This window comes from Cupressus sempervirens, chromosome 4 (genome assembly GCF_028749045.1).
Source record: "Cupressus sempervirens isolate cs-2001-9-10 chromosome 4, ASM2874904v1, whole genome shotgun sequence".
Taxonomy (NCBI): Eukaryota; Viridiplantae; Streptophyta; class Pinopsida; order Cupressales; family Cupressaceae; genus Cupressus; species Cupressus sempervirens.
Window position 1 is genome coordinate 403,888,074 of NC_143121.1, and position 21,391 is coordinate 403,909,464.

General features: G+C 35.5%; 1 protein-coding gene across 1 annotated transcript in view; it reads left to right on the forward strand.

Annotated features, from left to right (window-relative positions):
- The first annotated feature begins 14,174 nt into the window (after positions 1-14,174).
- Positions 14,175-21,391, forward strand: part of LOC149561758 (uncharacterized) — a 207,479-nt gene continuing 200,262 nt past the window's right edge. Inside the window, exon 1 of the mRNA XM_089825305.1 lies at positions 14,175-14,759. Coding sequence (XP_089681431.1) covers positions 14,310-14,759 — 450 coding nt within the window. The 5' untranslated portion in view covers positions 14,175-14,309. The remainder of the gene's footprint in view (positions 14,760-21,391) is intronic.

Genomic DNA, 21,391 nt, shown 5'->3' on the forward strand with positions numbered 1-21,391 from the left:
CAGGGCACTCAGGCTTCCTCAAAACTTATGAGCGAGCAAGGAGAAACTTCTTTTGGAAAGGGATGAAACAGACGATTCAACAGATGGTGGCTGAATGTGATACTTGCCAACGCCACAAGGGTGAAACGACCCTCCTTCCTGGCTTGCTCGAACCATTGCCCATCCCTACACGGATTTGGACTGATATTTCTATGGATTTCATTGAAGGGCTTCCTAAATCCGGTGGCAAGACAGTGATCTTGGTTGTGGTTGATCGTCTCTCGAAATATAGTCATTTTTGTGCCCTCAGCCAACCCTATACTGCCTCCTCTGTTGCACAAATCTTCATGGACCAGATATTTCGTCTTCATGGACTCCCTTCTTCCATTGTCTCTGATCGTGATGCAACTTTTACCAGTCATTTTTGGACTGAACTGTTTCAGAAAACTGGCACCAAACTGAAGATGAGTTCGGGCTATCACCCACAAACTGATGGTCAAACTGAAATTGTCAATAAATGCTTGGAAACTTATCTTCGTTGCTTTACTTCCGAACAGCAACATCAGTGGGCCAAGTGGCTCCCTTTAGCTGAATGGTGGTACAATACCTCTTACCACACTGCCTCTAAAATGACTCCATATGAAGCAGTCTATGGTCAGGCACCTCCAGTGCTCCTTCCCTACACTCCCAACAGCTCACCAGTCCAGGCAGTTGACATAGTTCTCCGCAGCAGGGATCAGATTCTTCGTACCTTACAGGATAATCTCCACATGGCCCGTAATCGGATGAAACAGCAAGCAGATCAACACCGTTCTGAGCGCTCATTTCAAGTTGGGGATATGGTTTTTCTTCGTCTACAGCCATACAAACAATCCTCCCTAAAGCTGAAAGGGCGTCATAAGCTGGCCCCAAAATTTTATGGGCCTTATAAGGTTCTGCAGAAGATTGGTTCAGTTGCTTATAAACTGGAACTTCCTCCTTCTTCCCGCATTCATCCAGTCTTTCATGTTTCTTGTCTAAAGAAAGTTCTGGGTACCACTGTCAGAGCACAAACTACTCTCCCTGAAATGGATATGGAAGGATCCATTATCCTGGAGCCGGTGGCAATCATTGACCAGCGCACTCGCCAGCTTCGCTCTCGCTCCATCTCTGAGGTCTTGATTTAGTGGCATGGCATGCAACCAGAGGATGCTACCTGGGAACCCCTTCTTCAGATTCAACAACAATTTCCACACCTTAAGCTTTGAGGACAAAGCTTTTTTCTAAGGGAGAGGGGATGTTAGGAACCTGTGTGTTCCTTCTGTTTATTTTGTTAGAGTAGTGTTGTTGGACGCATATGCTTTGTAAGTCGTCCCGTGAGTATATTTTATTATCCCACATGCATAGGTAGTATTACTTTTCTAGATCGTACTCAGTATATAAGAATAGGTTGAGGCCCTTGATGGGCACGGACGAATTTATTGTATTGAGCTTGCTCAAAGGAGGTTACCCCCTCGAAGTGGCCTGCGATCAGTAGATTCATTCTGAGTTCTGCTATCACTTTGTATTCTGTTATTTCGAGCATTCTCACGATATTGCTATAAGGAGGTTCATCACACAATGGGAAAAGGGAAATTGTATTAACTATGAAAATAAGCTAGTACATTCAGTACAGAGATAATAGACTTCAAAACATGCCTTAAGGGCTTACAATAGCACAAAACTGGAGATAATTTCTCCTTTTGGTACCTCCTCTCAAACTCCACTCCGAACTGCCTTTTACAATGCTAGTAATGTCCTTAAATAGACCCCAGAGGGTTAAGGACTAGGAGTACATTCTAGAAAGTGCTAGTAGGCATCCACCGACCAAGTAGAAGGCTCCAGAAGCCGCGTTAGAAGTTGGTGCAAATCTAGAAGAATCCAAAAAGGTAACCGAACTTTCGAGAGGCATAACTTTTGAACCATAGCTCCGATTGACGAACCGTTTACATTTTCGAAAAGCTCTCAAAGCGCTCTATAGCCCTATGGACCAGCTTTGCTTGTCCTCCATTTTTTGACCCTTTTTGAAGTCATTTAATGCCCCTAACCTAACTTTGGAGCATTCTTAGGAGGTCTCCAGAAACTGAAAAACTACAATAACTTTCAAACCGTGGGGCCTTTTGACCTGATTTTTTTTTGGAATGCTCTAAATTACAATTGCATTCATCCGGCCAATTTACACATTCTAGTTCACCAAAATGATGGCTCAATTACATACTCTTATTTTTTTGACATTTACACGTATCTCAAGGTGTTCAAATACTCTATCCTAGAACACTGATAGTGGAACTATGAGAGTTGGAACCTTTATTTGAACCAAATGGGTATTTAGAAATGAAAACACATGAAACAGAAACTAAGTCTAAGTACATTTTTTTTTTTGGGTGACACAGGATTGCCCTTATACCTTTGGATGCCCCTGCATCAGTATGTATGCATATGTACATATACACATGTGTAGACACATGTTTAAACACACCCACATACACACATATTTGTGTGTGTGCATGTGCATGTGTATTTTTAAACATGTGTATATACACGTGTATATTTATATATGCATTCTATATATGTGTGCATGCATGTATATGTACACAAGCACATGCATATATACACATACATAATGTATATGCATGCATACATATATTTATATAAACATATATACATAAAATATTACACTAAAAACATATTTATATACATGTGCAATATCATAAAATCTAAACATATCTATACATTGAAAGCATATATATGTATGCATACATTAAAAAAGAGCAAATATGTATATATACATACTATATACATAGACACACAATATATATGCAATATACACATATCTATGTATATACAATCAATATATGTGTATATATATACAATATGTGTGATATATGTATAAAAGACACAAAAATTATATTAAAACCTTTTTAAAAACAAAAAACAACAACTTGGAACATCGGTCGCTGAGTCAAATGCTTGTTCTACTCACTTCCAATCGAGACTATCACTATCACAATGAAAATGATGAGGGGCCATTGGGTTTTTAACCCTGTTTTAACTGAGCCATTTTTGATCAAAAGTATGTATAAGTGGTTTAGTTTTGATCAAAACTATCTGCAAAATGAATTTTGATCAAAAGCATGATGAGAGTTTCTATCAAAACTCTACGGTTAAGATTACATGGATTCACTTTTTTGGAGGGATTTCTTCCTCCAAAAAAGTATAACTCACTATTGTGGGTTCACCCAACATGGTAATATGTATCCTTTCATTAATAATACCATGTTAATACATAAAATAATATATTTTTATTTATTTTCATGCATCATTATTGTAATTTAATAATTATTAACTAGTTGATATTATATGTCAGTTAATAAATTATTAAAGTTTTAAAGAGAAGAGAAAGTAATTGAACTATTCAGAGTGGATAAGTTGTATTCATGACCTAGAAGAATTCTTCTCAAGAGGTTGAGTTAGTTTAGAGGAAAGCAGAGAGTATATAGGGGTGTTGGAGAAGATTATGGTTGAATTTCACTTTCCCCTAGAGTTTGGAAGGCATTTATGATCAGATGGAGCACTTATAAGAATTTTTTTGATGAGTTAGAGGGTTGTTAATGAATGTAAGAGACTCTTTCATGTATCTAACTTCATGTTTAGAGAGTGGAGTGACATATTTTTGGGGCCATTTTCCTGTCTTTAGCCCCAGTTGGTTAAAGGTTCTATTTAGTGAGTTTCTTACACATTTTGTAGGCAGTAAATGCTTTTGAAAGAGGAGAGACTTGAGGATTTTTGTTTAGTCTTGGGTCTTCACTATTTTGAGTTTTGTTGCTCACTTGTGTGTGTGTGTGTGTGTGTGTGTGTGTGTGTACACACACACATTTATCATTATTTTGCATTCAAACCTTCTCATACATTGTAGAATTAGTGTATTAAGCATATGATTAATATAAATTGTTAGTGAAATTTTATTTTCTTCTCATTTCTATCTAATGTGCATACTTTTTCTATGGTTTCAAAGTGTTTTTTTGTAGGTTGTAGATAGTGTCAGGGGAATTAAGACATACATAGGTTTTAAGTTGTACATCATGTAAAGGGTTTATGTTTGGGTAATAGTTATTAGGTTCTACGGTTTTGATAATGGTCTTGTTATAGTTAAATTGTAGGACCTTATAGGTAGGAGTATGGTACATGCATATATATGTATGCATATGTACATATACACGTGTGTACACACATGTTTAAACACACCCACATACACACATATTTGTGTGTGTGCATGTGATGTGTATTTTTAAACATGTGTGTACACACGTGTATATATATGCATTCTATATGTGTACATGCATGCATATGTACACAAGCACATGCATATACGTGCATGCATATATACACATACATATATTTATATAAGCATATATACATAAAATATTACACTAAAAACATATTTATATACATGTGTAATATCATTAAATCTAAACATATCTATACATTAAAAACATATATATGTATGCATACATTAAAAAAGAGCAAATATGTACACACACACACACACACACACACACACAATATATATATATATATATATATATATATATATATATATATATATATATATATGTATGTATGTATGTATGTATGTATGTATGTATGTATGTATGTATGTATGTATGTATGTATGTATGTATGTATACGTACACACAATATATATGTATATGTACACATATATATGTATATACAATCAATATATGTGTATATACATACAATATGTGTCATATATGTATAAAAAACACAAAAAAAAATACTAAAACCTTTTTAAAAACAAAAAACAACAACTTGGAATGTTGATCACTGAGTCAAATGCTTGCTCCACTCACTTCCAATCAAAACTATAATTGTCACAATGAAAATGATGGGGTGACATTGGGTTTTTAACCATATTTTAACCTAACCACTTTCGATCAAAAGCATGTAAGTGGTTTAGTTTTGATCAAAACTATTTGCAAAAGGAATTTCAATCAAAAGTATGATGAGAGTTTCTATTAAAACTCTATGAAGAAGATTTCATGGATTCACTTTTTTGGAGGGATTTATTCCTCCAAAAAAGTGTAACCCACTATTATGGGTTCACCCAACATGGTAATATGTATCCTTTCAATAACAATACCATGTTAATAGATAAAATAATATAGTTTGATTTATTTTCATGCATCATTGTTGTCATTTAATAATTATTAACTAGTTGATATTATACACTAGTTAATGAATTATTAAAGTTTTAAAGAGGAGAACAAGTAATTACACCATTTAGAGCGGATAAGTTATATTAATGACCTAGAGGACTTCTCAAGAGGTTGAGCTAGTTTATAGGAAAGAGGAGAGTATATAGGGGTGTTGGAGAAGATTATGGTCGAATTTCACTTTCCCCTAGAGTTTGGAAGGCATTTATGATTAGATGGAGCACTTTTAGGAACAATTTTGATGAGTTAGAGGGTTGTTAATGACTTGAAGAGACTCTTTCATGTATCTAACTTCATGTTTAGAGAGTGGATTGGTGTATTTTTGGGGCCATTTTCTTGTATTCAGCCCTAGTTGGTTGAAGGTTCTATTTAGTGAGTTTCTTACACCTTTTGTAGGCAATTAATGCTTTTGAAAGAGGAGAGACTCGAGGATTTTTATTTAGTCTTGGGTCTTCACTGTTTTGAGTTTTGTAGCTCAATTGTTTATATATATATATATATTGTAATGGGCACCCACCAGTTATAACTTCGTGAAAGACTTTGCAAGAAAGCTCTGATACCATTGTAATGGGCTCTAATACCACTATAATGGGCACCCACCAGTTATAACTTTGTGAAAGACTTTGCAAGAAAGCTCTGATACCATTGTAATGGGCACCTACCAGTTATAACTTCATGAAACACTTTGCAAGCAAACTCTGATACCACTATAATGTGCTCTGATACCACTGTAATGAGCACCTTGGAAATGCCCAAGAACTAAACCAATTGTCGAAAGTGATTTAAATGTCTTTGTCTTTGCATAGGTTTCAATCCACACAACATGAGCAAGAAGGAATTTATGCAAATTGAAGACTGAACCACTATTGAAATAATATTAGTTCTCACAATAATAAAATCAAGTACATACCGATGTATTCCAAAGGCCAAACCCCAAGGGAATGACATCTAGAATGTTATAAAAGAGGATGAACATCCTCTAATGCCAAGAAAGATATGTGACTCACACATCCAAGCTCTTATCAAATGCAATTCACAATCATCCGATGCTCAACAATGACTCTCCCACCTCTATTTATACTTTTCCTACACCCTTCTAGAAGGAAACCAAATATTAATTAATTGCAAGTGTTAGAATCTACCCCCTTCCAATAATTAATGCACTCTCTAGAAACTCCTCCCTTGCAATACAATAATTAATTGTGCTTCTAGAAAATTAAAATATTAGAGGCTTCCCCCTTTCCAATAATTAATACACACTCTAGAAGCTTCTCCCTTGTAATACAATAATTAATTAAATATAAAGTCACCTTTTAATTTTTAATTTATTTAATGACTTTGTAAGAAATTAATTTAACTGCTAAAGTGGGACATTACAATCTGCCCCCCTTGAAATTGCTTGTCCTCAAACAATCTCAGTCTTGTTTGCTATAGCACCTGCTCACTTTCCCAAGTAGCATAGTCCTCTAGCAGATATCTCCATTTGACTAAATATTCTTTAATCACCCTATTTCACAAAGTCTTTTCCCTAGTACCCATAATGGCCTCAGGAATCAATACGAGCTTCCCCTCCTCATCTAATGGTGGCAATTCTGCTGAAGGCACAACTATTTGACCGATGGCTTTCTGAAGCCTTCACACATGAAACACATTATGCACCTAACTACCCTCTGGAAGCTCAATCTCATAAGCAACCTTGCCCACCTTGTGAATCACTTTGCAGTGGCCATAAAACCTAGGCTTCAACTTCTCTGTTCCGCTTTTCTTAAGTGATGACTGTATGTATGGTTATAGCCTCAGGTAAACCATATTCCCAACCTTGAAGCTGTGCTCTATCTAGTTTTGGTCAACATACAATTTTTGCTGATTTTGGGCTTGTTGTATATTCTCCTTGAGCACCCTCCAAACATCCTAACTATCCTACAAGAAGTGCTTTGCTTTGGGCACTCTACTATCCCCCAAAACTAGATACATGAAAGTAGGTGCTTCATAACTATACAATGCCATGAATGGAGTCATTTTGATGGACATATGATAAGTGGTGTTATGACAGTACTCTCCCATATGTAGCCATTTGACCCAAGCCCTTTTTTGTGCAGTGACATAGTTCCTCAAATATCCTTCCACCCATTTATTCACAATCTTTGTCTTCCCATCTATCTATGGATGATAACTAGTGCTAGGTGTAAGATCTGTACCACACAACCTAAATAGTTCTTGCCAAAAAGTACTCATAAATTTACTATCTCAATCACTGACAATAAAACTAGGTAGCCCATGTAACCTGAATATCTCTTTGAAGAAAAGATCGGCCACCTGTGTTGCTATGTAAGTGGATGGAATAGCAAAGAATTGAGCATACTTCGTTAGCTGGTCAACAATCACATAGTTGCAATCTTTCCCCTGTACTCGTGGTAACTCGGTGATGAAGTCCATAGAAATAATTTCCCATTTCCTATCTGAAATGGGCAAAGGTTGTAACAACCCTGCATGATATGTGTGTTCTCCCTTATTCTGCTAACAAACTACACACTCTCTAACATGCTTCTAAACATCATCCTTGAGCCCTTTCCATGTGAACCACTCATGGATCTGCTTGTAGGTCTTAAAGATCCTTGAGCCCTTTCCATGTGAACTGTGGAACTTAATCAAAGTGTCCATCACCATGTAATGATCATCATGTATGGTGCCTGCAATTACTCCAAAAGCCCAAGTGTCCCTTGCATACTCTTCTGTGATCTTATTTCTCCAATCTCTTGTAATCTCAGCTAGAGCACAAATATGAGGTCTCCTGGATAAAGCATCCGCTACCACATTCTTCTTACCTTTGACAAACTCAATGTCAAAGTCATAGGCCTATAACTTTGTAATCCACTTATGTTGTCTATCATTCAAATCATGTTGGCTTATGAAGTATTTGATGCTATTGTGATTGGTTTTGATAAAAAACTTTCCCCCAACTAGGTAGGACTGAAACTTAGCCAATGCATGCATTAAAGCCAACATCTCCCGATCATAGATGGAATAGCTCTTCTCTATTCCATGGAGCTTCTTGCTCTCAAAAATAATGGGATGCTTCTCCTACATCAAGACCGCCCCAATCCCATCTCCTAATGCATCACAATGAAGCTCAAATGGCTTTGTGAAATTTGGTAGAGCTAGTACTGGACATAATGACATCACCTTATTGAAATGATTGAAGCTTCTTTGAGCTGCCTCTATCCATGTGAAGGCCCCTTTCCTGGTAAGGTCTATCAAGGGTGCAACGATCTGTGAAAATATTTTAACAAATCTCTTGTAAAATCCATAGAGACCAAGAAATCTCTTAAGTTGTGTAAGATTCATAGGAGTAGGCCAATCAAAAATAGTTGTAATCTTTTCAGGATCTACCCAAACTCCATCTGCATTGATGATATGCCCAAGGTATAGTAGCCCAATCATCCTTAAATCACACTTAGATTCCTTGGCATACAATGACTCTTTCTCCAAAGTGGACAACACCATCTTAAGATGTTGTAAATGCTCTTCCCAAGTATTACTAAAGACTAAAATGTCATCAAAGAAAATCAAGACAAATCTCCTAAGCTGCTCCCTAAATGCCTAATTCATGCAACTCTAGAACATAGCAAGGGCATTGGTTAGCCCAAATGGCATAACCAAAAACTCAAAGTGCCCATAGTTACACTGAAAAGTTGTCTTCTCAATGTCCTCCTCCCTCATCCTGATCTAATGATACCCTAATTGTAGATCAATCTTTGTAAAAAAGCGTGCACCATGTAACTCATCAATTAGCTCATCTATTTGTGGGATGAAATATCTGTTCTTAATGGTTTTCTTATTTAATGCCTTTTAATCGATGCACGTGTGCATTGTCCCATCCTTCTTCTTTACCAACACTATTGCTGAAGCAAAGGGGCTCTTACTAGGCCTAATATGCCCTATTTCTAACAACTCTTTAATTGCCTTCTCTATCTCATCCTTATGTTTCTTAGGATAATGATAGGGAGTAATCATGATTGGTTAGGCTCCCTCCTCGAGCTCAATAACATGCTCTATCCCCCTGTCAGAAGGAACCTCGTGCAGAATCTCGCCAAATACCTTAGTGTACCTGTCAAGTAATGGGCTCTGATACCATTGTAATGGGCACCCTGGAAATGCCCAAGAGCTAACCAATTGTTGAAAGCGATTTAAATGTCTTTGCATAGGTTTCAATCCACACAACATGAGCAAGAAGGAATTTATGCAAATTGAAGATTAAATCACTGCTAAAATAATATTAGTTCTCATAATGATAAAATCAAGTACATAACAATGTATTCCAAAGGCCAAACCCCAAGGGAATGACTTCTAGAATGTTATAAGAGAGGATGAATGTCCTCTAATGCCAAGAAAGATATGTGACTCACACATCCAAGCTCTTATCAAATGCAATTCACAATCATCCGATGGTAAACAATGAGGCTTCCACCTCTATTTATCCTTTCCCTACACCCTTCTAGAAGGAAATCAAATATTAATTAATTGCAAGTGCTAGAAGCTTCCCCCTTCCAATAATTAATGCACTCTCTAGAAACTCCTCCCTTGCAATACAATAATTAATTGTGCTTCTAGAAAATTAAATTACTAGAGGCTTCCCCCTTTCCAATAATTAATACACACTCTATAAGCTTCTCCCTTGCAATACAATAATTAATTTAATTAATTAAATATAAAGTCACCTTTTTGATTTTTAATTTATTTAATGACTTTATAAGAAATTAATTTAACTGCTAAAGTGGGACATTACAGTCCGCCCTCCTTGAAATTGCAATCCAGCAACACAATGAACTCCAACCTCCACCTGGATCCCAATTGAAGTAGTATGTGACATCCTTGTGGACATTAAACCAACTGTAAACCAACATCATCAGGACCAACCACATGTCATGCAACCTAGCTCCCAAAACTTGTGTTGATGATGTAGAAGTCAGAATGTTACCAAAAGGCATCTCTATAGAAGATCTATGAAATCTTTTCTTCCCTGTATCCAGCCACATAATATATATTGGACTAGAATCCTGATCATCACCAACACGCATTGAAAAAGATGTAGCTATAGGCAAACCATATGCAATCATGCTAACTATATCAACAATAGGTGTAGCCACATCAAAATATATGGACATAGGAACAACACTAATTACTGCAACATAAAACTGAATTGGATCTGTAGTTGATGAAAATTCATCAACATGTGCGCCATCATTAGAACACACATCAACCATTGCATGCATACTACTAAACTCCTCCTTGGATGGTTCAATTGACATAGAAGTGGTTGCTGATATGACTGTTTCCTTGCAGTCTTCTACTCCCAGTATTGTTGCATCACCATCCCCTAACAAAGCTTCATATGTGGACTCCTGACTCTGCACAAATGACTCAACACCAGATTGTGAATCAATAATACTGAAGTGTAAACCCACATCTACTAACTCCGTTGAAACACCCAAATCACCAACATCATAGTTGGGTGGCTCTATATGTGTCCTGATCCCACCTCAGGAATCAACTACCTCCTGCACTGGAGCAACAACCAAATCATCAATATTGATGCCCATCTATCTAGCCATAAGTTGCAACATCATATCCATTCACCTATTCTACTTCTCTAATGTACCTAGTAACTTGAACATTTCATTTTCCTGATCTGGACCGATATACATTTTGTCAAACACTTTTCCCTCTATCCAGCTGTCCCAAATTCCTTGTAAGACCTCCACAGGATGGTAGGACTTATAACTCTGATACCACTGTAATGGGCATCCTGGAAATGCCCAAGAACTAACCAATTGCTGAAAGTGATTTAAATGTCTTTGCATAGGTTTCAATCCACACAACATGAGCAAGAAGGAATTTATGCAAATTGAAGATTAAACCACAACTGAAATAATATTAGTTCTCACAATGATAAAATCAAGTACATAGCAATGTATTCCAAATGCCAAACCCCAAGGGAGTGACATCTAGAATGTTACAAGAGAGGATGAATGTCCTCTAATGCCAAGAAAGATACGTGATTCACACATCCAAGCTCTTATCAAATGCAATTCACAATCATTTGATGCTAAACAATGAGGCTTCCACCTCTATTTATACTTCCTCTACACCCTTGTAGAAGGAAATCAAATATTAATTAATTACAAGTGCTAGGAGCTTCCCCCTTCCAATAATTAATGCACTCTCTCGAAACTCCTCCCTTGCAATACAATAATGAATTGTGCTTCTAGAAAATTAAATTACTAGAGGCTTCCCCCTTTCCAATAATTAATACACACTCTAGAAGCTTCTCCCTTGTAATACAATAATTAATTATATTAATTAAATATAAAGTCACCTTTTAATTTTTAATTTGTTTAATGACTTTATAAGAAATTAATTTAACTGCTATATACATGTGTGTGTGTGTGTGTGTGTGTGTGTGTGTGTGTGTACCATTATTTTGCATTCAAACCTTCTCATACATTGTAGAATTAGTGTATTAAGCATATTCAATTGATATAAACTGTTAGTGAAAGTTTATTTTCCTCTCATTTTTGTCTAATAAACATACCTTTTCTATGGTTTCAAAGTGTTTGTTGCAGGTTGCATATAGTGTCTGGGGAATTCATTCAAATTTATTGTAGAGAAGAGTTAATTTCTTCCTCTATTATTTCATAAAATTTCACACAATTTTGTGAAACATTTATGTACAAACATGGAGTTGTAATTTGTGTCTTATCTAAATGCATGTGATGGTCATTCATATAGTTTATTGCATTTGTGCAACTTTAATTATTTTGGTGTATCACCTCCTACAACAATAGCCAGGTTGTTATTTATTGAGTTTTACCTCTTACCCTTTCCATTCTAAAGAGTTTTAGTTTTAGGTGATACTCAGATAAGCTAACCTTCTTTGGAGGTTTATTTCAGTTATCGGTCATCCACAACCTTGCCATAATCCCATGTTTCTCCATATATGTCTAGTTTTTGTGAAGAGTAACACATGGTACAAATCAAAGAGATAATAATGATGTCTTCTTGTTTAGCTAAGAGTTGTTTCTCTTTTAAGAAATTTTCTTTGTTCATACCTACTTTAATGACTTCCTTGTTCAATTCTACAATCTTGTTTTCTCTATCATCTTTTCTTCAAAGATATTTTAAAAATGTTTCCACTTTAAATTTTCTATTTTAATGATTTTAATTTAACAACAATGAAAATATCTTAGATCCTTTAAAAGATTCCTATTTACACCAAGCTTCTAATAAACTGAGAAACTAGGAATCATTAAACCACATTTTCTCTAGTTTAAATAGGTTTCTAGAGGGTTTACTTTCTACATTAATCTCTCATATCAAGAAATGATCAAAACTTGCATTAGGAAAAACTGATGTTGCTAAAGAGTTGTTGAAAGAAGAATAATCTCCCTTAAAAATACATCTATCCAACCTTTCCACTATATGACTAAAACCTTCTCTCCTATTGTAGTAAATGTTCCATTACTAGTAGGGATATCTATTAAACAATTTTTTTAAAAACCAGTATTTAAAATCTATTATAGGTTGTGAAATGGATTGAGAACCACAATATTTTTCCCTAGGATCTAGTATTGCAATGAAAATCTCCTCCTAAATCTTTCTTATTCAATTCTAAGTAGTTCTCAATTATCCTTCCAAACTGCCTTCTTCTCTATTGTTGCGATCAAACTATATACTTTTATAAGATGAAAATTGAGTGAACTCTCATTGCTTCTAGCTTTACCACACTTTCAATTAGCATAGGATAATTTACATTCAAAGTCTATTTTCCTAGGATCCCATAGAATTGCCTACTCTCTAGATGCCCCGACTGATTCAACCAATTTCCTCCTCCATATGCCTATTTTTCCTTTAAAATTATTACCTTCTCCCTGGTCCAATTTTATTTCTAGTAATAGAATAATATGAGATAGATGCCTCCCTTTTAAGATGGTACTATATATATATATATATATATATATATATATATATATATATATATATATATATATATATATATATATCACATGTTATTAATATAATAATAATTTAAAATATATTATATTTATGTTTATATTTACATAATTGTATACATGAAAAAGGACCTTTACATCTCTCAACATATTGTTATAAATTTAAATAAAGGTATATCTACTAGTTTAGAATTGCAACCAAAAGCCTACATACACCTCAATTAATCCATATACATTAATACTTTAAAATTTGAGTTGTCTAATTATTTGAGGATCAAATGGTCATGGAAGTGCCATGACTCTTATCAATTGTTTAAAAAAAGTGTAGTCCAAATACAATCAATCATGACCACAATTATACATTCCAAAATACACATAAAAATTTATTAGTGTCGATGAATAACAACACAAAATATCACCTCATATTCATGGTTTCATATGGATATATTGATCATCCAACATGGATAAAGTTGATTGGTCTAATGAAGAACACATGAAAATAACACAACAATATTTTGATTTAATTGTACATGCATGGTATATGAGAGATGATACATACGAAAGAAATGTGTAAAAATGCTTTCATTCTTCCAAAGTATGTACAAATGATATTTGCATAAAACTCAGTTCAAATGTTAAGAAATAATGAAGAAAATTATCTATTATAATCAACCCATCATTCTCAATTGTATATTTACAAAAATACAAGACATTTTATGGAAACTAACTTGGTTATAACTAGACAGATAAAAATAATAATATGTAATATTGAGACCATTCACCAAGGTTTAAAGGTCCAACAATGTAGTGGGGCAAAGTTCAACCCTTTGTTGGATCGATTTGAGACATTGTGCTTAGTATTTCCCTTAAGTAAATAAGAAACTTATTTTTGAATAATCATTAATATTAATTAGTTTCCCGCAACTTTTTTAATAGGAAAAAATTAAAAAGAAATGGTAACGCTGTCTATTTCTATTTTCTGTCCAAGCTTATTATAAGTAATAGCGGATCTGCCTAGGCTATTCTTTCCAAATCGTCATTTGTGCTCCATGCTCTGCAAATTAGATTAATGGATCCAGATCGCTCAATGGATAATTCTACTCTTAACAACAATGAAACTGACGAGATCGGTAAAACAGAAGTAGAAGAGGAGAGCGGGGCAGCAGATGACTTCGTTAAAGTGAGTAAAACAGATGTTCTCCATGAGATCGACCTTCAACAACATCCAGCTCCCAGTGCAGAGCATAGCCCCGACACGAAATTACCCCCGTCAGTTGTAAGCAATTCTATTGAAACCCCAGATGATGCCGCAGTTCCAGTTGGCAACTCTGAACACTCAAATTTTCCATTGGAGAATGTTCAATGTGGCGGTTTTGAGGAAACCACGGGCGGTTTTGAGGAAGCTGCACACCAATTACCAGAAGAATACTGGAATAGGTTGGTGGTTTTGCAGTGCGAGTCCACGGCGCCTGGAGGACTTTGTGATGTTTATTTGGTGGGTACAGCTCACGTCTCTCAGGTTAGTTTCGTCAATTTGTTATACACATTTACCTCTATTTTGGTGCTTTAAAGAATCAGGGCTCGCCCCTTGTTTTGCAATTGAATTTTTTACGAGTAATTGCTTGTTCTTTCTGATTGTAAACCCGCCATATCACAATTGTCATTTATTTTTTCTCGTCCCATTGAATTTAAAGACTACAGGAATAAAGTGAAAATTTCATTGTAAAGTAGTAGCCTCACGTATATAGACGTAAACTTGAAGTTGTGCTGCAGAGGGGCTTTTAATTTCCATGTGGCAGCTTGCATGAATATTGAAAGAAATTTAATTCTTGTTCTGTCCTCTTTAGAAACGATTTTTAGTATTCCCTAGCAGTATTCGCGGAGAGATTTTAGTTAGCTCCCTCCATTGGACCAAACCTCACTGCCTTTAGTTCCTTTCAGCACTTGTTTGCTCAAGTGCTCCAACTTTGCAGTCATTATGCGCCAACTTGAACTCAGTCTCGCATTTTAAAATTTTCTTTTTAATCGTGCTAACCTCACTTTTCGTGTCTTAATGTGTTAAGATATGATAGCGTCGGTCAGAATCCAAGGATATGCCAACATTGGCAACTGTATGCACATGTGTGCATGTATGTATACCAGTTCACCATGTGAACTGATATACATGCATACACACACATATGCATAGACATTAAAATTTACTTGCCATGTTTCTCTGTGACATCATCCTGCAATTAAACTGATATATCCATATCACTCCAAATATGAAAATCTGAGCGATCAGATTTATCTATCTCTTGGATCGGGCTGTTTGATCAGGCTGAAAATCCCTGATCAATATCAATCATGTGTGCTACAGAATGGATCAAGTGAAATATCCATCACTCATGTCAGATTGGAGGTTGTTAGTGATATTTGTTTAGCATATAATCAGGTCCGATAACCATTGGGTGCATTTGCATAAGGTTAAATAATTAATGATACCCAATCGGGTTTGTTAACATATTAGACTTTGCCTTCGTGTCTCTTCTAAGAGAAATATGCTTGAACAGTCGTAACCGTTCCCCCTTATGGCTTTTGGAGATATTATATTAGTTGACCGATCACAAAGAGAAGATCATCGAAATACATAAATGCATTAGACTCTACAGATCAGCAATATCAGAGTTCAAGTTTCATGCATCCAGATTTGTTATACAGTCTGCAATATAATTGCAATTCAGACCCACACTTATCTGATTATCATCAGCAAAACAAACTAAGTATTAGTATACCTCAAGTCTGCAAATAGCCTTCATTGCATCAGACTGATCATAGGTTTGATTCACATTCAGATAATGTCTATTACATGGATAATAAATCAATAAATGTTAAAAATATATTTGTAAGGCCTTATATTCCAAAAAAACTATTTTACTTCTAGTAGTAAGCTCAGAGTATATGGAGGGGATAACAAAACCACAGAAACATAAACAACATAGACAAAAAGGGTGAATATTCTTTTCAGTTTTACTTCCAAAGCATGAAAAACATAGTTGAGAACTAGAAAAGAAGTAGGAAGCCTACCTTGCACATCAACCATTTCAAAATGGTGAAGAAAAACCTTTTTTAAGACTTCAAAACCTCCAATAGTCAAGGTCACCCAAGAAAAGAGCTCGTAAACCCAACAAGCATTTGTACAGAATGAAAAGCACCCTTTCAAAGTCAAAGGAAAGTGTATAAAAATGACTGCCATATCATGTTTTCCCAACCAAAGGGATGGAGCCACATGACATCCCAGAATTCTGAAGGTTCAATCTCTTACTAGCATTAGAGTCTAAAGACCATCCTACACAAGTAAAAAGGATCCATACCCAACCTATATGAACTCACTTTTGTTCGTCTCCCCAATGCAAGACGGGTTAAGTGTACACCACTAACTAATGTTAATTGGAAGGATTGAGTGACTTGAGGTACTTGTTCTCAATACCCAGAAGCACACTCTGCCTATGCACTTCTCAAGAATTTGATAGATATGGTGTACCTTCCAAAACATTACAGGTCACTTCCAAAAGTACCTATCCATGGGTCCACAACTTGTAAACACATAAAAGTAGTACTGGACAAATTTAAAATTCTCCAAAATTCCAAATCCAAGGTCCAGAAAAGATGATAATAAATACATTCTCACCAACGAATTAAAATAAAAACTACTGGTAAACACTTTACGATTATAATATATGGTTAGAACAAGGGGTCTTAGCCACATATGGCCAAGACTACAAAGTATCATAGTTTAGTACATGATAAATCATCTTGTCTGTCCATAGTGTGGAATAAGACATGAATTTGCTCTTGACAATTCTTTGTTTTCACATTCTGTTAATCTTGTAATCTTGCACACTCCATTTAGCAACATATGTATAAATTCATTATGGTAATATATAGCCAAGCCACTATTATAAAATGCTAAACCAATCACATGCATACACACAACCACCTTTCACATAGAATAATACTTACAGACAAATCACTTGTATGAGATTGTTGTGTCAACATGTTGAACATCATAATCATAATTGTGTTGCTAAATAGATTTATCATTGCACTGTTTAAGTGAAAGCAACTTGACTCGTCCAGTGGGCAATTGATAAGTTTACAATAGTGTCCTGCTCCCATGAGAACGTCACAAATTGCAGCATACTAAAATTATCGACTAGACAATTAAAGCATAAATCAATGTCCATATCATAAAAGTTGATGCAGTTAATAACAATGCATTACCATAGCATGTAAACAATCAACAAAATGACACAAGCGCAAGATGAAGATGAAGCACAATTTTGGGACCACTTGACCCCTGTACACCAGTCCCAATGGTGGTTAGTCATGCCACCCTACTACTTGTTACCCTTAGGCTCATCTCGCCATGCTTGCAGAGATAACCATATGGCCCAAACACTACTGTAAACAACCATGCATCAAGACACACAAACATTCAAGGCATATTCAAGCATTTAACACAAGGAACAACCACCAAGGAAAATAAATACAAAATCATGCAAGGGATAACCGATTACACCAAATCTTATAGGGTCACTACTCATACCTAAATAGGGCATGTGTGAAGACTCTGGAAACAAGAGTGTCATCACAATCTTCAAAATGACTCATGTGGAGCTAAGCAGTCCTCTCATGGAGACGGGGAGGCTTAACTTGTTAGAGTATTAGGCACTCCTCAATGTGTCCTTAGCCTAAGAGAGCACTAAAGGCATGCACAAGGAATTGATTTAATCCTGATTATATTTGTTTGACCCTTAAATTTTATTAGATAAATCCTGTTATCACTTACACTAAGCAACTCTTCAATTGGCTTCTTTAACAACCCCTTTGTGCTGCGACATACCAATTGAGGGCCACTCCCCAAGTTAGGCTCTACACCCAAGCCAAGTTCACGACTCAAAGTTATAAATATGATGGCACGAGATGGAGTTCTCAATTGCATTGATTGATTTCTTACTTTAGACTCGTTGACAATACTTTTGGCATATGCTCCTTTGGCTCTATGCCAAGAGGCTTGATCCACATCGATCCCTCATTAAAGTTGATGCAGTTAATAACACGATGAAAGCAATGCTAGCAATATTCATAAGGTAATGCTAGCAAAATAATATAGTTAATTAAATTTTGGTATGAAGGGCAGCTAACGATATGAAAAATGACAACACTTTCACCAATAGAGTATATAGATATAACACCCCACTAAGGAACTGTCATAACAATGGACGAAGCACACGCTAATTGAGATTGAACATTTTTATGTTTTGATCAAACCTAAACAACATTAACACAACTCAAGAAGTGGAACAATGGAACATTTTGCATTAGTCACAAGCGAAAGGCTATCAAATGTTTTCAAGGGTTCTACGATATTCAATACTAGATTTACTGAACCACCAAAATGCTTTACTTATAAAAGGACCAATCATGAAATTCTCACATTACTGCCAAGCATATGAGCAAGAATGACCTTAAGAGAACTCGTCATCTACTAATCCAACCCCGCGTTCAATCCATGAACTAGTATCAATGTTTCTACTAAACAAGGCAGAGATGCCGGTTGGTAACTGGAGATGCCAATCAACTCAAACGTCAAATGACACTTGTAAACATCGATTCAAGAATCTGACTTGCACATTAAGATATAGTAGCTTAAAACTAGACTTGATTACACTAATGAAAATGCATGCTAATCTACTATGAACGCATTACTCTTCTACGGGGTTCTATTCATCTTATTACCTTGTAATACCAGTGCATTACCATAGCATGTAAACAATCAACAAAATGGCACAAGTGCAAGATGAAGATGAAGCACAATTTGGGACCACTTGATCCCTGTACACTAGTCCCCAATGGTGGTTGGTCATGCTATCTTACCACATGTTACCTTAGGCTCACCTCGCCATGCTTGCAAAGATAACCATATGGCTCAAACACTAATGTAAACAACCATGCATTAAGACACACACATTAAAGACATATTCAAGTATTTAACACAAGGAACAACACCAAGGGAAATAAATACAAAATCATGCAAGGGATAACCGATTATACCAAATCTTATAGGGTCACTACTTAGACCTAAATAGTGCATGGGTGAAGAGTTTGGAAACAAGAGTGTCACAATCTCCAAAATAACTCATGTGGAGTCAAGCAGTCCTCTCATGGAGACAAGGAGGCTTAACTTGTTGGAATAAAGGCACTTTATCAATTCGTCCTTAACCTAAGAGAGTACTAAAGGCATGCATGAGGAATCGATTTTAACTTGATTATATTTGTTTGACCCTTTTTTTAAGATTAATCTTATTATCACTTATACTAAGCAACTCTTCAATTGGCTTTCCCAACAACCCCTTTGTGTTGCGACATCCCCATTGAGAGCCACTCCCCGAGTTAGGCTGTACATCCAAGCCAAGTTCATGACTCAAAGTTATAAATATAATGGCACAACATGGAGTTCTTATTGCATTGATCAATTTCACACTTTAGACTTGTTGACAATGTTCATTGCATATGGTCCTTTGGCTCCATGCCAAGAGCCTTGATCCACATCATTCTTGGTATGGATTTCAATGTGCCATTTCATTATTACCACATAACTGTACACAAAGCACATGAACCATTATTACAATATCGGATTCATGGTCATTTCACACAAGAACATTACCAATTGGCAAATCACCCTAAATTGGGCATAAAACTGCCCAGACCAAAACCATTAAAAAACCAAACTGAAAATCTGAGAAAATTGAAGGACAAAAGAGTAAAGAGAGAATTTCTACCTCCACTAAGCAAGAGTTACAAATTTGAAGAAGTTGCAAACCCCTCCATAAGAAGCCATAAAACTTTAAGTAGAATCCGAGAATAGAAATCCAAAGAATAAATACCCAGAAAATCTCTCTTCTTCGATCTCTCAATGCAACTGATTTTCACTTTCAGCCAAAGTAAAAACTCCAAGCCCATAATTTTGGAATAAATGTTAAAAGGAAAATGAGCCTTTCATAATAAAATAGGCTCATTCATAAAAACAACAACAACAAAAATATATTAAAACCTTCTTATGTTAAACATACAATAAACTTTAGAATATAAAAGTCAAATTAAATAATAAAATTCCAATTCCATTAAAATGTCATTGCAATAATAATAATAATACATTGACTGGCAACGTTAAATATGTTTATTATTTTACTCATACACTTGTCTGCAACTGCTACGGATAACTAGAATGCACAAACACTCGTCAATTGTCACTAGTCTCATTGCATTGTGCAAGGGTAGCTATATTATACCTGCAGAAATCAGACGGGTAGCTAGGTACGAGGAACATGGCGATTGTTGCCCAAGAGTAGTGATTATGTGAGTTTTGTGACCACCCCAATGTGCAAGAGAAAATACTAAATACTCAATCATCTCTTGAACAAGGACATTCCAAATGCTAAACAATGTAAATGATTGTGTGATCAAGTGAAGTGACCCAAGGGTTGACAGTGTGGACGAAGGATTCTCAGTTGGACACAGCTTAGTTTTATGATGTGATTTTCTGGTGCTCACAAAGGGTCTTAGACTATTCATTCAATGGAATATCAACTTTATAAATGCAAATGATTTGGCAATTTGATCTCTTCAACTAATCCTAATTATGATTAGAAAAAAGTGCAAATGGGATGTGAGTGTAGGAATCTAAACTATACTTCTATCTTCAATCCTACCAATGCAAGAGACTATTGATGATTTGGTGAAACTAAAGCAATCCTTGCGTCACTAACTTAAACAAAAACAGGAGAAGGTGCTATCTTCTAAACGTGCATGGATGATTTTCAAATTTCTCATACACATCTAAACCATAAAGAATTCAAATCAATGAGTTCATAAGCAATTGAAATGAAATTCAGTCTAAGTATGCACTGTTACTTGCAATCAACTAGTAGTAAAAGGCATGATTAAAGTTTCACCATGCATCAACAATAACAATAAATGAACTTAAAGTTTCACCAGTTAAGAACTTCCACTCAACTTAAACAACAATTAACTAATTTAGAAATATAGAAACCATGCAACACTCCAAAACATCACAAACATTCACCATGAAATAACAATGGATTTGGA